Source organism: Syngnathus typhle, linkage group LG5, assembly GCF_033458585.1.
Source record: "Syngnathus typhle isolate RoL2023-S1 ecotype Sweden linkage group LG5, RoL_Styp_1.0, whole genome shotgun sequence".
NCBI classification, from domain to species: Eukaryota; Metazoa; Chordata; class Actinopteri; order Syngnathiformes; family Syngnathidae; genus Syngnathus; species Syngnathus typhle.
In genome coordinates this window covers 4,954,424-4,968,777 of record NC_083742.1, presented here as the reverse complement: position 1 = coordinate 4,968,777, position 14,354 = coordinate 4,954,424, and the positions used below count along the sequence as shown (strand labels likewise).

Here is a 14,354-nt window from a genome sequence, read left to right as displayed (position 1 = left end):
CGTGCCTGCATGGGTTTTCTCTGAGCACTCCGGTTTCCTCCCAAATCCCCAAAACATGCACGGTAGACTGATTGAGCATTCCAGAATTGCCCCTAAGTGTGAGTGCTAGTGCGGATGGTTGTTCGTCTTTTTTGTGCCCTGCAATTGGCTGGCAACCAGTTCAGGGTGTCCCCCGCCTACTGCCCAATGACTGCTGTGTTAGGCACCAGCACGCCCGCGACCCCCGTGGGGACAAGTGGTACAGAAAATGAATGGATGGATCTCATGCAAAATATTTTTTTATTCAGTGCATAAAGATGTAAAAAAATGAAATGGTGTGGTTATGTATGCAACAGGCTAGTTCTATGTTGTACTGCATTAACAATAGATTTCAGGGTGCCAGATTGTGGTCATGGAGATGTGTTTCAGGGTTCTGTGTATTGCTTAACAGCACTTCAACAATTGTTTGCCTTTGAGCCCTAATGCAAAATGTTCTAGCGTGAGCTTCAGAGTCCATTAGAGATTAATATGAAGAAATGCTCAATGCAGAAGACAAAACAATCTGTGATCGTGTTGAAAGTATTCATGTGAAGCAGAGCTTTCTCATGTCTCACAATGTGAACTTCAGACCAAGTTGAGCTATGCGACTATTTTGTTTTAAACAATGCTGGCTTCTATTTTCAGGTCAATTCAGTTGTATTGAGTCGAGTTGTCATGGTGACAGTTTCCAGCGCCCGTCGTCGTGCAAAGATGCTCAGTCCAAGCTCAGCATCAAAAATGCAGACCTTTGACCTTACCTGGTAAGTGACAATGGCAATGCTAGTCATCCCTGACATGCTTTTTCTTGTCATACTTTTGTCTAAGCTATGTGTAGTCTTATGTCTTTCTTCCAGTGAAGAACAAACTCTTACACACACAAAAATGAGGTTTCCTTGTTTTCCAGAAAACTATGTTCAATAGAGACAGTGGAGAGATTATGAGCTTTGGTTCGGGAGTCTTCTGTGGGAGTTGTTTGGCTTTATCAGTTTAACACCTGGTCCAAGTACAAGATACTCTTTGTGTATAATGCTTAACACTAAACGTATTATTTATATTAGGCCCAACCACATAAACACAACCACTGTCTTAACTCTAGGTTATGAGGCAAACAGTGAATAGAAAGGTCAAGTAATTGTCAGAATGTACTGCATGTTACTCATGTACCGTATTTCAGGTAGGTTATGAGGAAAGAACCTTTATGTTCAATTTGAGTCAAACACATATGGATTTAGACATACAAAACATGTTTTAGTTGTAATTGTTTGTCTAGACGTGATACGGAGAAAACTAACATCAAACTACAAGATGGAAGCATACACGTTTGCTTTTTTTGATGATTGTTAGCTCTTTACAGTTGTTTTAGACTGCAGGCTAAGGAAGCCAGGCAGCAGTTTGATTCCGATTTACATGGCAACTGTACTATTTGAGGATTGTCACAATATTGTCACACCTTTGCCACAAATGTAACTTTTAGGGAGCTACATGTGATGCATTGCTGGCAAGCAAGAAGTCAAAACAAATGTATTTTTAATAGAAATATTTGATATAAATTTGTCAAAGATTAGATTTGTTGCTTTTTACACAATGCAGTTATGTTGCTGTTGTTACTTTAGTAATACAGTTATCCCTCTCTACATCGCGGTTTGTTTATTGCGGTTTCTGTTTTCCAAATTAAAAATACATTATAATTCAAAATAAAACTTCTAATTTGGGGAATTATGCCACGCAAGTTGCCCACACGCCAGCAGAAGCCAGGGAGTGCCCACACAATTGCAGTGCGCACGCTTGTACCTTTTCATAGAAAAAAAAATTGGTATAATAATATGAGTTCTAAAAACATATTTACAGTGTTGTACCTTGTTATAGAAAAAATGTTATAATAATAAAAGAGTTCTAAAAACATATTTACAGTATGTAGACTTGTACCTTGTTATAAAAAATATATATAATTATAAAAGCTGTTCTAAAAACGTATTTACATTATGTGTTAAGAATTCTCCATGTTATGTTATTCAGCCGTGCTTTGGTTTGAGCTAGAGTGCTTTATTTTGAAGGCTGTTTCCAGGCGATACCACTTCCTGTTTCACGTTACAGTGTATAGCAGTCATTGACGATGCAAGTGGGTCTCGTAACAAGAGAAATGAACACATCTGTCTAACCTTTAGAACAATATAGTATTGCTCCAAATGTTAGTTTACATTCCTTTAGAGGTCCGTTTTCGCGTGTTAGCACGATCGCGAATCAGCATCTTTCCGCTAACTCGTTAGCCTGCCCAGTACTTCTTGTTAACATGTTTCACGCACACACGTATAATATTTATATTTTCAATATTTATACAACATTTTCTGTATGTTATTTATACCATTAATGTATTATTTACATGTTTGAAACAATTATTTAATGTTCTGATAATAAAAAATGCACTTAAATGATTTCATATACATTTATTGACACACACAAAATACACAGATGAGCGGGTGACCCTACTTCGCGGATTTCACTTATTGCGGGTATTTTTTGGAACAATTATCCGCGATAAACGAGGGATTACTTTATAGTGGAATGCAATATAAAGATACAGTGGACATAAATAAACAGTGTGTCCTGGACATAACAATTAGTCCATTTTCACAAAAATAAGTATATTTTGATATTATGAAAACTACGAGAAACCACATATTATTTGTGGGAACATTGTTGGGTATCAAGACCTAAAAAGGTATGCTGAGAAGAGTTTGGTGTGGTATCAACCTTATCAACCCACCCAGAGCCTAGAAAATAACCCCGGTTGTTTTTCCATACAACGTGGGACATATTGCTAAGTCTAATGAGTGTGGAGACATTATATTCTGTTCTCCCATTCAGCCAAATGTCCTTCAACCTAAGATGAAACGTACCAAGACATCATCCCCACAATTATTGTGTCTCTTCATTCCTTCACAAACAGGCTAAAAGTCTGTGCCAGCGCTGAAGTGTTATGCACACTCTGGAGATGGAAATGAATTTTGAACATAAAAGAGAGTAAAGTGAGTTCTGGCTTTGTCCTTGCAGATACAGCACTTTCTGAAAACTCAATCTTCCCCAGGTGCAGCAGTGTAACAACAATTGTGGTTTGAACAAAAGAAACAGTTTTTGCCTCATCCCTTAAAAAGGTTAGGGGATGTATAAGCTCTACGAGTAATGAAAAACTGACTGCAAAAGAAATGTTCAAAGAAATTTTAGAGGGTTTAAAGAAGTATTTTACAAGAAAACTTTCCAGTCTTTTAAAAAATGTGGAATCCTGGTTCCTGAGACTTGCATAAATGGTAACCAAAGAGAAATCACCATTGGCACAGAGACATTTAGAAAGGATTTAAATATATTATATATTTTTTTATTATCATCATTTAAGTATATTAGACCTGCTTTTAGTTCATTATTAGTGCATGTTCTACCTTGTTTGCAGGGCTGTTACGCGACCTGTTCTCATCCTCCTGCCCGTCCTGGGCCTAACCTGGCTATGTGGTTTACTGGTCCACCTGTCTGTTGTAATTGCCTATGTCTTCAGTGCTCTCAATGCATTCCAAGTAAGCAATGTTACTTATTTAATTCTTATTTTTTTGTTCTTTAGTCTGCAAATTGATGACTCGTGATCTCCCACTAAATTCCAGATATTGTTTGTAGTATGGATGTTTTGATTGACAAGACACTAAAAAAAATACCACATACCTTTTAAATAAATGGAAGTTAAAAATTCACTCAAACATAATTTTTAAATATGCCAGGATCAAATTAGAGATTTACTTCATCTACAACATCCGGTGTAGATTCCAAAACAGCAATGCAGATAGTACACCCAGAAGGACTGTTTTCTTTTGGGGTTTTTTCATCATTTTTCATTGGTTTTGGTGACCTTGCACCAGTCACTCACACATGGGAGGATTAGCCTTCAGGATGTCTGCTCTGGGCCTTTTTTTGCCAACTTTTACAAATCAGCCCTATACATTTTTTGCAGTATAATGACTGAGGGAGCAGCTGCACTTTACGTATGTTTCCTGGTAAATAGACAAGAGAAGCATTGTCCATGAGAGCGGGAGGACAGACATTCTCGTGAAGGTTTTCCAATGGGGAAGCTAATCCACTCACTGCAGGAGTTTTTGCCGATGTTTTTATTCCACCTCAGGCTAATGGAAGTGACTTGCTACAGACACATTCTGCTTAACTGGATTGAAGCTAAAATGAGTATTTCCAAAACATAAGCAGCATAATGTGTGTCCCACGAAAGACAATAACATTCTAGATCACTGCGACATTACCCTGAAGATGCTCTATTCCCTGCGCAACCTTGGATTCGTCTGATCACTGTGTAATCGACCTAATAACGACAATAAGCTTTAGAGGCACAAATTTAAATCTGAAAAGCCGACGGGTCTAATCACTGAGGGAATCGAAAAATCGACCAATGAAGCAAAGCTACATTTGCAGGACCTTTTGGACTGCACAATTTAAGAGCAGTGGTAGGGAACTAAGGATCCTTAAGAACCATATCCCGGCTGTTTGGATATCTCCCTATTCCAACACATCTGAATGAAATAATCACGATCGTTTCATGTTTTTGCAATGTGAAATGAAACGGAAGTACCCATATACTAGTGAGAACATGCAAAACCCACACGGCAGTCTGAATAAAAACCCACGATCACCGAAGTGTGAGGCAGATGTGTTAACCAGTTGACCACCGTGCCACAATCTGGATATTTTGGACTGTAAGTTTGAGAAGAACGTATTCACTTGCCACATAACCATCCTTATCAAAAGCTGCTATCACACCTCTGACTTCCCCTCCTGCTACCTAACCTGCTCTAATCATTGAAGAACAGATTGTGTTTCACTGCTCATCTTTCTCAAAAGCCTGAATATCAAGAAGGTTTCTGGCCTAGAATTCATTGCTCCCTCCTTTCTGAAAGTCTTTTCCACAGGTGTCAAGATTAGGCCTCCCACGTCATTTTATGTGCAGGCCTGAAGGAGCTTGCCAAAATTGTTCTGCTACCCATTAATTTCATGAAACATATTCATCAGCAGTTATGTAATATTCTGTGGTGATTATTTGGACTCACAAGTAGCACTTTAAAAAAAATTTGATATGGGGAAAAGAATGCACTTTGACTCATGCAATCCATCACACAACCTTTTCCAGTTCCCCTACCTCAGGCCAGCACTATTCATGTCTCATAATTTTATATTGACACTTTGCTATTTTGCACATCACTATGGGGCCTTTATTACGGTATTTGTTGCTGTAGCTCTGTGATTGCATCATTTGCACAATTTAGTTACTTATTAGTATTGCAGCACTGTTGAGCACTCCCACTGTGTATTGTTTCATGACCGTCTTTGTACATTTATTTGTATGTCCTAAATATAGCTGTCTATAAATACTTGAAGCGCAGCAATCGTGCGGTATATTTCACCATCTTTAATTTGTAATAATGAGGTGAAGTTTGTTATTTGTTGCAAAATGTTACAGTTGTTTAGGTCAGAAACTTGAAAAGATCGAACAGAGGTAGTGCGGACTTTTGAACAAAGATGTTGATTAAACTACTTGAATGGAACTCTTTCATTCCCAGGATGCTGTGTGGCATGCAATATGTTGTGGTATGTATGATGAGAAGAGAACGAAGATAGGGTGGGGTCTTGCATATGTTCATTTTATAGATAAACACCGAGGTTGTTAGTTTACAAGTTTATATTGGCACCCTACCTGTTCTGGGTGTAAAACATGCTTCTCGAATCAGGGTAAGAGAACAGATAAATTGGATTGAAGGGGGAGGGGTGATGTTGAAGGTAGCACCAGTGAAAACTCAAGCCCCGGGGGCCAGATACGGCCCACCGCATTATTTTCTGTGGCCCATGAAGACAAATTGTGGATCTAATTCATTACTGAAATTGCAAATTGTCTTCACTTTAAAAAATCGTCTTTTTAAAATATTTGCAAAGTTTCCACTAGTCTAATTTGAAAATAAACTATTTGTCAGTTTGTTTTGTAGTTTAAGGCGTTCATACATTTATTTGGCAGTCATAATGGCCCTCCGAAGGAAACTGTGACTACGATGAAGCCCGCGACAAAAGTGAGCCTAACACACCTGGTGGATGGTGTCTTGCTTGCGGAGAAATTTGAGATTGGGATCATTATAAAACTAATCATGTCAGCAAAAGGAGATTTATTTCAGTAGGTATGATCTAAACTGCTAACTTTCAAGAGAAAAACAGTTTCCTAAGTATCTGTAGCAAATGATGAATTGATTTTTGGTTCAAACTATGTTTTGTGTGACTGTGAAAGGCCAACCATTTACCAGTCTATCTAAATATCGAACTCTACCACCTTCAGTTTGATCCTCAGTGGTCTACTCACCCAGACTTATTTTGGCTGAAAGCTTTCTCTAAATGTACAAGATAATGTAGTCAGAGCATCAGGATGATGACATTCAAGATTCAAGATTCAAGATTCAAGAGTTTTTTATTCGCCATGTTTGAGCGTGCCAAACAAGGAATTTGACTTGGGTAGAAACACACCCTCTGTTCAACATTTAGGTGACTAACAACATTCAGGACATGTGAATAATGGCAAAAACAAATAAAACATTGATTGACTCAAAGGAATATCTCGTCATCAACATAGTCTGTGGCTGAAAGGCTAAAATCAATCAATCACATTATTTTTGTAATGAAGCAGGTCAAGTGAATGAAGTTTCAAACCACATTGTTGATTCGTTCATCTTTTGACCTTAGCAAGGGTCCTGGGTGTACTGGAGCCTGCCCGTCAGTCTGCCCCACGGCAGTTGTGGCTCCTTATGTTTACCCCCACAAGAGTGTCAATGTGTGAGCGCAAGAATAATTTATCCGCTGTGACGCGTCTTTGAGTGTCCAGAAAAGCACGATATATTGTTATTACCGTATTTTCCGCCCTATAAGGCGCACCTAAAAACCAAAATTTTTATCAAAAGTCGACAGTGCGCCTTATAGTCCGGTGCGCCTTATATATGGATCAAGTGAGGAATTTGTTGATCCATACTGGTTGTACACAGTGCTCTCCCAAAATGTTTTAGTACGTTTTAGTACGACTAGTAAATTACAAGGTGGCATCGCTTCCCAACATTACGGTAACTGTAGTCAGGGGGCGTCATCGAATAGCTGTTGTACCCGCGAGGCTATTACATGTCAAAATAGGCTGCTCCGTTAATGTTTCGAGTAAATCTACGGATCGATATGGAAGGGAAACATAGGTAAGTAGTACCAATGCGTTAGATCGAACTTTAGTCAGTTCTGATCATTTTATAGGAGATCGTTTGAGAAACGCGATTGTTTACACTTTATTATTCCAGTGGTCTTTGGACAGTAGGCAGGGTGCACCCTGAATTAGTTGCCGGACAATTATAGGGCACATATAGACAAACAACCACACAATTGAGGCTCAAGCTTATCACTCCAAGTACTTTATGTGCATGATGCACCTAACGACAATTTAAACTGCTCAATTAAGCTACCATGCATGTTTCTGGAATGTGCGAGCACACCATTCAGAAAATGCATTGTGTTAATTTGAACCATTATATTCACTTATATTGACTCGTATTTTTCCACTCATGGTGTAGTCAACTTTGGTGGAGGCAGCGTGGGTTCAGTTCCTTCTCAGTGATGGTGTGGATGTGAGTCTAAATGGTGGTCTGTTACTGATTGGCGACCAGTTCATGGTTTAGTCTATCTTTCCCCTGAAGAGGATTAGTGGATAAATTGACTTAAATTGAATCAATGTGGTGGATTTGGACGTTGTTTTTGTTGAACAGTGAGAACAGCTCTGATTACGAGCATACAGTATACAGTATTAGTCATGCACCGACTATCATTGTGTCTAACATACCTTGGTGACACTCCTGACACTTTTGGATTTGGTGCAAGGCATGGGCCCATCAGACAAATTTTATTTGACCCTCCCGCATCATACATCCTTATTGGGATAGCTCATATTCTATCAAAAGAAGCAATATTAACCTATTTAGATATTTTATATTCTATTAAGAAAGCACACTCCCAAGTCTCTCATATTTGGGTATAAAAAAAGGTAAGGCGATTTTGAAATTTGACTGTAAGAACATCCACTGATGCTCAAGCATATCACTCTGCAAGTACTTCATGTGCATGATGCATACTATGTGTGAGAGTGTGTAGGAGACTCAAGTCAGCGCATGCCATATCTGCCTTTATAGCTCTCCTCCCCTGATTACATAGAAACCATTTCCTTTCTCATCTCACTCTTTTGGGGGGTTAGTACTCCTGCTTTGATTTGATTTTACACAGTATCTCTGTCTTTGCAGTCCTCCTGTTTTGCTTTTATTTTACACAGTATCCTCTGTCTTGGGTCATTTTTTTCTTACCTCAACTAGCCGTCCAACCTCCTCTGATCTTTAATTAATCAAAAGCTAGCCCCTACATGACCCCCAGAGAGCTGCTTGTTAATTTCGATTTACGGCCTGTGTCCAGCTGAGGGCATGTAACAAGACAGTAGGAGTTCTTCCTCATGTCGGTAGGAGGAGAATGCCAAACCGGTCTGTATTTTCCTTGGACCAAAACAGTTTCAGTCATACACCAAGAAAACAATAAATTATGTCTCTATTAATATGTACTGTTGTCAATGCGTCATCCATAAAGAGGTTTAAATTACAGTTCAAACAAAAAGAGCCTTTAACTCCTTGCGACCCAAGGATAGGCGAGGTGTAGGATGGATTAGCTACTATCTATGAGCACCATCCTAACACCAGTGCTAATAGCCACACAGTTTTGGGTGCGCAATAACATACAGAAAAAGCTGGCGTAAAAGTGGTGTTAGTAGTTAGCCTCTTCACCTGTTACCAGAGCAATGTGGGGGAAAATTCTCAGTCCAACATACACAAGACATCCATCCATTCATCTAACATTCAAACCGGTTATTTGCATAAAAGTATTCCATCCCGACCTCTGTCGACCTGATAATTTCGTACAACGAAAGACGGCAGTTAACCGTACAATGTTCCAATACATTTATTAAAAGAACAGTAGGAATTGGAATGACTGCAAATAAACAAAATAAAAAGAAAATAAAGTGGAACATCAAAATGACAAGTGTGTTTTGAGTTGTGATTTGAATTGAGTGAAAGACATCTGGTACACGACAAATGTGTACATTTGGTGGGTAAACAGGCGCAAATGGCACTCAGCTGTCAAATTTTGTGTGCTAGTATATGTGAATAGAATATTTTTTCTGTGGATAAGACATTAAGAATGAGCAAACTGCCAGAGTAAATGAAGCACAAATAGTAAAGCCACTATCAGCAGCCACAGTGAATTCTTAATTAATCTCGCCCTCATTTGGGCTGTGAAAAAATGTGTGATTCAAAGAACAAAAATATTTTTGGGTTAAAAAGCTGCAGATGGAGCAGCAAGCAGTCATTCAAAGCTGTTTGGTTCTTTGGAGTCTAAGGAACTTTCAAAGGGTGAAAATTGCTCATAGAAAATATCTTAAATTTCTAACTGATCATTTTCTGCCATTGTGTAACAAGATGTTATTCGCAGTAAAATAATTATCATGCAAATGCTCCATCCCACACAATGAAACATACCATTGAAGCTTAGGCTACTGTGAGTCTAAGAAATTATTCACGATTACCTTCATTTCTTGACCTCAACACTTTTGGGAAACTTTCCTGAAGTGGGAGCAGTATATTGTACCTCCAAACAGTAACCCTGAGAAGCAATTCTTACATCCTCAAATGAAATACAGGCAAAAACTATCCTTGGAATGATCATATTTTCCACACCATAGGGCACACTTAAAAGCCTTTTTATCTCCAAATTTTCTCAAAAATCAAAGGTCCGGCTTTTAATAAGGTACACCTTTTGTGTGGACCAAATTCCAAAATCTGTAAATGTCTGGCTGCCGCCACAGGGACATAATATATAGACGTAATATGTAGACCCAATCAAAGTTCAAAGTTCAAAGTCAGCTTTATTGTCAATCCCTTCATATGTCAGACACACAAAGAAACCGAAATTCCGTTTCCTCCATCCCACGGTGACGAGACACAGTACACGATAAACATACAAGTAGACGACACAAAATAAAAACGAGAAGGCACAAACAATAACTAATAAATAATAAATAAATAAAATGAGTGATGAATAGATAATAAACAAATAACCCAATAAATAAGAGGAGCAAAACTGAGCCAGTGTGCGTACAGCAGACAGTAAGCATAGCGTAAAGTACAAGACGCTACGCAGAAAGGGGGGGCGATTTCAGGATCCTAACAGCCTGGAGTATGAAGCTGTTGGAGAGTCTGGAGGTGCGGGAGCGCAGGCTCCCGTACCTCTTCCCAGAGGGCAGAAGCTCAAACAAAGAGTGAGCGGGGTGACTCACATCACTCACAATCGTGGTCGCCTTGCGGGTGAGATGGGAGGTGTAAATGTCCTTCAAGGAGGGGAGCGAAGCACCAATAATCTTACCAGCCATGTTCGCTATGCGCTGCAGGGCCTTCAAGTTGTAGTCAGTGCAGCCGCCACCCCAAACAGCAATACAGCTGGAGAGGACGCTCTCAATGGTGCCGCGGTAAAATGTAGTCATGACGGCCGGAGGAGCGCTCGCTCGCCTGAGTTTCCGCAGGAAGTGCAGGCGGCGCTGGGCTTTCTTTGCCAGTGATGCGGTGTTGGTGGACCAGGAGAGATCCTCACTGATGTGCACCCCCAGGAACTTGCCGCTGCTCACTCTCTCCACCACAGCACCGTTGATGGTCAGCGGCAGGTGTTGGGTGTGACCCTTCCGGAAGTCCACAACAATCTCCTTGGTCTTGTCGACGTTCAGCAGGAGGTTGTTGTCCCTGCACCACGTGGTCAGAAGGTCAACCTCCAGCCTGTATCGAGTCTCGTCTCCCTTGGTGATGAGACCCACCAGAGTCGTGTCGTCAGCAAACTTCACTATCCGGTTGTCGCTGTAGGTTGCAGTGCAGTTGTGCGTCAAGAGGGTGAAGAGCAGTGGACTGAGCACGCAGCCTTGGGGGGCCCCCGTGCTCAGCGTGATGCTGGCGGAGACTTTGTCGCCAACACGTACCGCCTGTGGCCTCTGACAGAGGAAGTCCAGTATCCAGTTGCAGAGGTAGGTACTGAGGCCCAGCGTGTCAAGTTTGCAGATGAGGCGTTGTGGCACAATGGTGTTGAAGGCAGAACTGAAGTCCACAAACAGCAATCTCACATACGAGTCCCTTTTCTCCAGGTGGGTGAGGGCTGAGTGGAGGGCAGAGCAGATGGCATCCTCAGAGGACCGTTTGGCTCGGTATGCAAACTGGAAGGGGTCAATGGTGGGGGGGAGAACGGATCGGATGTGCTCCAAGACAAGCCGCTCAAAGCACTTCATGATGATGGGCGTAAGTGCCACTGGGCGGTAGTCATTGAAGCAGGACGGAGCGGGTTTCTTTGGCACAAGTACGATGGTGGCAGCTTTGAAACACGACGGGACGATGGCCTGCTCCAAGGAAGTGTTAAAGATGTCCGTGAAGACATCCGTCAGCTCACCAGCGCAGTCCTCCAGCGCACGACCCGGGATGTTGTCAGGGTCCGCCGCCTTACGGATGTTGATAGCGGCAAGCGCCCTCCTCACGCTGTCGGCGAAGAGGCACAGGGGCAGCTTGTGTGAAGGGGGAGTGGCCTTCAGCGGGCAAGTGCTGTTCTGAGCGTCGAAGCGAGCAAAGAAGCGGTTAAGGTCATTGAGCAGACGGACGTCCCCTTCACAGTTCTGTGGTGCGGGCTTGTAGTCCGTGATGATCTGAATGCCCTGCCAAAGGCTCCGTGCGTCCCTGCTGTCCTTGAAGTGGGCGGTAATTTTGCAAGAGAACGCCCTCTTTGCTTCTTTGATGCCCCAGGACAGGTCGGCCCTCGCAGTCCTCAAGCCAGCCTCATCCCCCGCTCTAAAAGCTTTGTCCCTGGCCCTCAGCAGCCTGAAGACAGCCCCCGTCAGCCATGGCTTCCGGTTAGCCCGAGTGACGATGGATTTTGAGTGAGTCACATCATTAATGCACTTCCTGATGTAGAAGGAAACAGAGTCAGTATAGTCCTCAATGTCTGTCCGATCGTCGCAAGTGGCAGCCCTCCTAAACATGTCCCAGTCAGTAGAGCCAAAGCAGTCACGAAGCGCATCAGAGGCACCCTCAGGCCACACCCGTACCCGCTTTCGAACCGTCCTGGATGCTCTCACCATTTGTCTGTATGCGGGCAAAAGCATAACAGTGATATGGTCAGAAAGGCCAAGATGGGGGAGGGGAGCGGCTTTGAAAGCTCCTTTATGCGAAGAGTAGACCAGGTCCAGGAAGCTGTCGCCACGCGTAGGAAAATTAACATGCTGGTGAAGCCTCGGAAAAACAGACTTCAGATTAGCATGATTAAAATCGCCAGCGAAGATGGTGGAACCGTCAGGGTGCGCTGTCTGTTGTTCACTGACAGCCTGGTACAGTTCACTAAGAGCCGCGATCCTGTCGCCTTCGATGTTGGAAGGCGGGATGTAAACCGCGACCAGCAGAATCGCGGTAAATTCCCTTGGCAGGTAAAAAGGACGGCATTTAATGATCACAAACTCTGCCAGTGGCGAGCAGTGCTTGCATACCACTACAGAGTCCCGGCACCATTCGTCACGGATGTAGACGCATATTCCACCTCCACGAAATTTTCCCCCTTGTACAATGGCCCGGTCCGCCCGATAGCACGCTAGCCGCTCCAGATGTACGGCAGAGTCCGGAAAGTCCCAATGAACCAATCACAGGACATTACGTTGTAAATTAAACATGTAAACCAGGGCGGTAAACCAATCAGAGAACTCTACATAATACGCCGCGATTGATAGATAAATAAATAAATACTATCGGTTTGTGCAAAGCAAACACTATTAGGGCCCTCTAAATTGGCATCGACAAAGAGACATGCTTACGAGGCACAATTGCCATTGCCGAAGAGCAACATGACAACGATGAGACACTGGTGAGAGGGAGGCTGTCATTTTTAATGGTGAACTTGCCTAACTCTTTAATTCGGATACAGAAGGTGATGACTTACATTTGAATATTGATTAACAATAATGTGAGTACAGTAGAGTATATGGTTAAATGAATTGCTCCTGTTTCATTTTTTATTTACTGTCACAAAAGGAATGGAGCAGGGCGACCAAGTGCAGCTTGGACCAGGGTTTATTGGCGAAAACAAACTACAGACTCGGCAGACTGACGTAACTTGCTAACTACCCCAACAACAGAAACTGAACAGAGACGTGAGACAAAAGACATCATGACATTAACAACGATCCGACAGGGGAGTCAAGACTTAAATACGAGACAGGTAACAAGAGGCAGGTGACTGTGATCAGTACATTGATTGTGAGTTGACACGGGAAGGGAGGGGTGAGTACACAGACGGACAGAAACCATGACAACTTATATATAATAAAACAACCGGGGACGAGTCGTGACATTTACCAAATGTCATGGTTCTAACGCAGTGCAGTCTATGTGCGGATTAAGTACAGAAAAGCCCCTGCAATTGACCTTATCACCAAACCTTATATTGTGACTAATTTTGTAATTATTTTATTGCCATTATTTTAATGTCAATACTGCTAATGATCCGATCGCCTATCAATTTTGTTATCAATTCTTTTTGGGTAAGGGAGTGAAATAATACAAATGGGTTGTTTGATTTAACATTTTAGTTTAATCAACTTTGGACAAGAGTTCATAAAGTAGCAAAACAAAATCCCGCGTCTATAGTCTTTACCAGCGGTCACCAACTCCGGTCCTCAAGGGCGCCAATCCAGCCTGTTTTAGGTGCATCCCTACAACAACACACCTGATTCAAATGATCAGCTCATCAGCAAGCTCTATTAAGGCTGATAGCGATCCTGATTATTTGAATCAGGTGTGTTGTTGTAGGGCTGCACCTAAAACAGGCTTTATTGGCGCCCTTGAGGACCGGAGTTGGTGACCCCTGGTCTACACGTTGTCACTGACAAAAAATTGCATATTGTCCTCTGACGCCATTACTTAAAGAAGTGGGATTTAAATGTTGTAATGTTTTAAGATGCAACAACAAATTTATTTAAAGTATAACAAAAACAAAAAAAAAACATAATCGGTATCAACCAAACTATTCGGTATTGTATTGGTTGAAATTTTTCATATCGTGCATTGCTTGTCCAAACATGCAAAATGATCATTTCTGTACCTTTTTGTTTGCATGTAATGGTACTGAAAAGTGCCAGGCCAATGTGAATAGCTTTCAAAAGAGTCAAC

The 14,354-nt window shown here is 41.7% G+C and overlaps 1 protein-coding gene across 1 annotated transcript in view; it reads left to right on the top strand.

The window, feature by feature from the left end:
• adgrd2 (adhesion G protein-coupled receptor D2) overlaps positions 1-14,354 on the top strand; it is a 45,341-nt gene that overhangs the window by 21,333 nt on the left and 9,654 nt on the right. The window contains exons 18-19 of the mRNA XM_061278374.1: positions 664-779; positions 3,464-3,584. Coding sequence (XP_061134358.1) covers positions 664-779; positions 3,464-3,584 — 237 coding nt within the window. The remainder of the gene's footprint in view (positions 1-663; positions 780-3,463; positions 3,585-14,354) is intronic.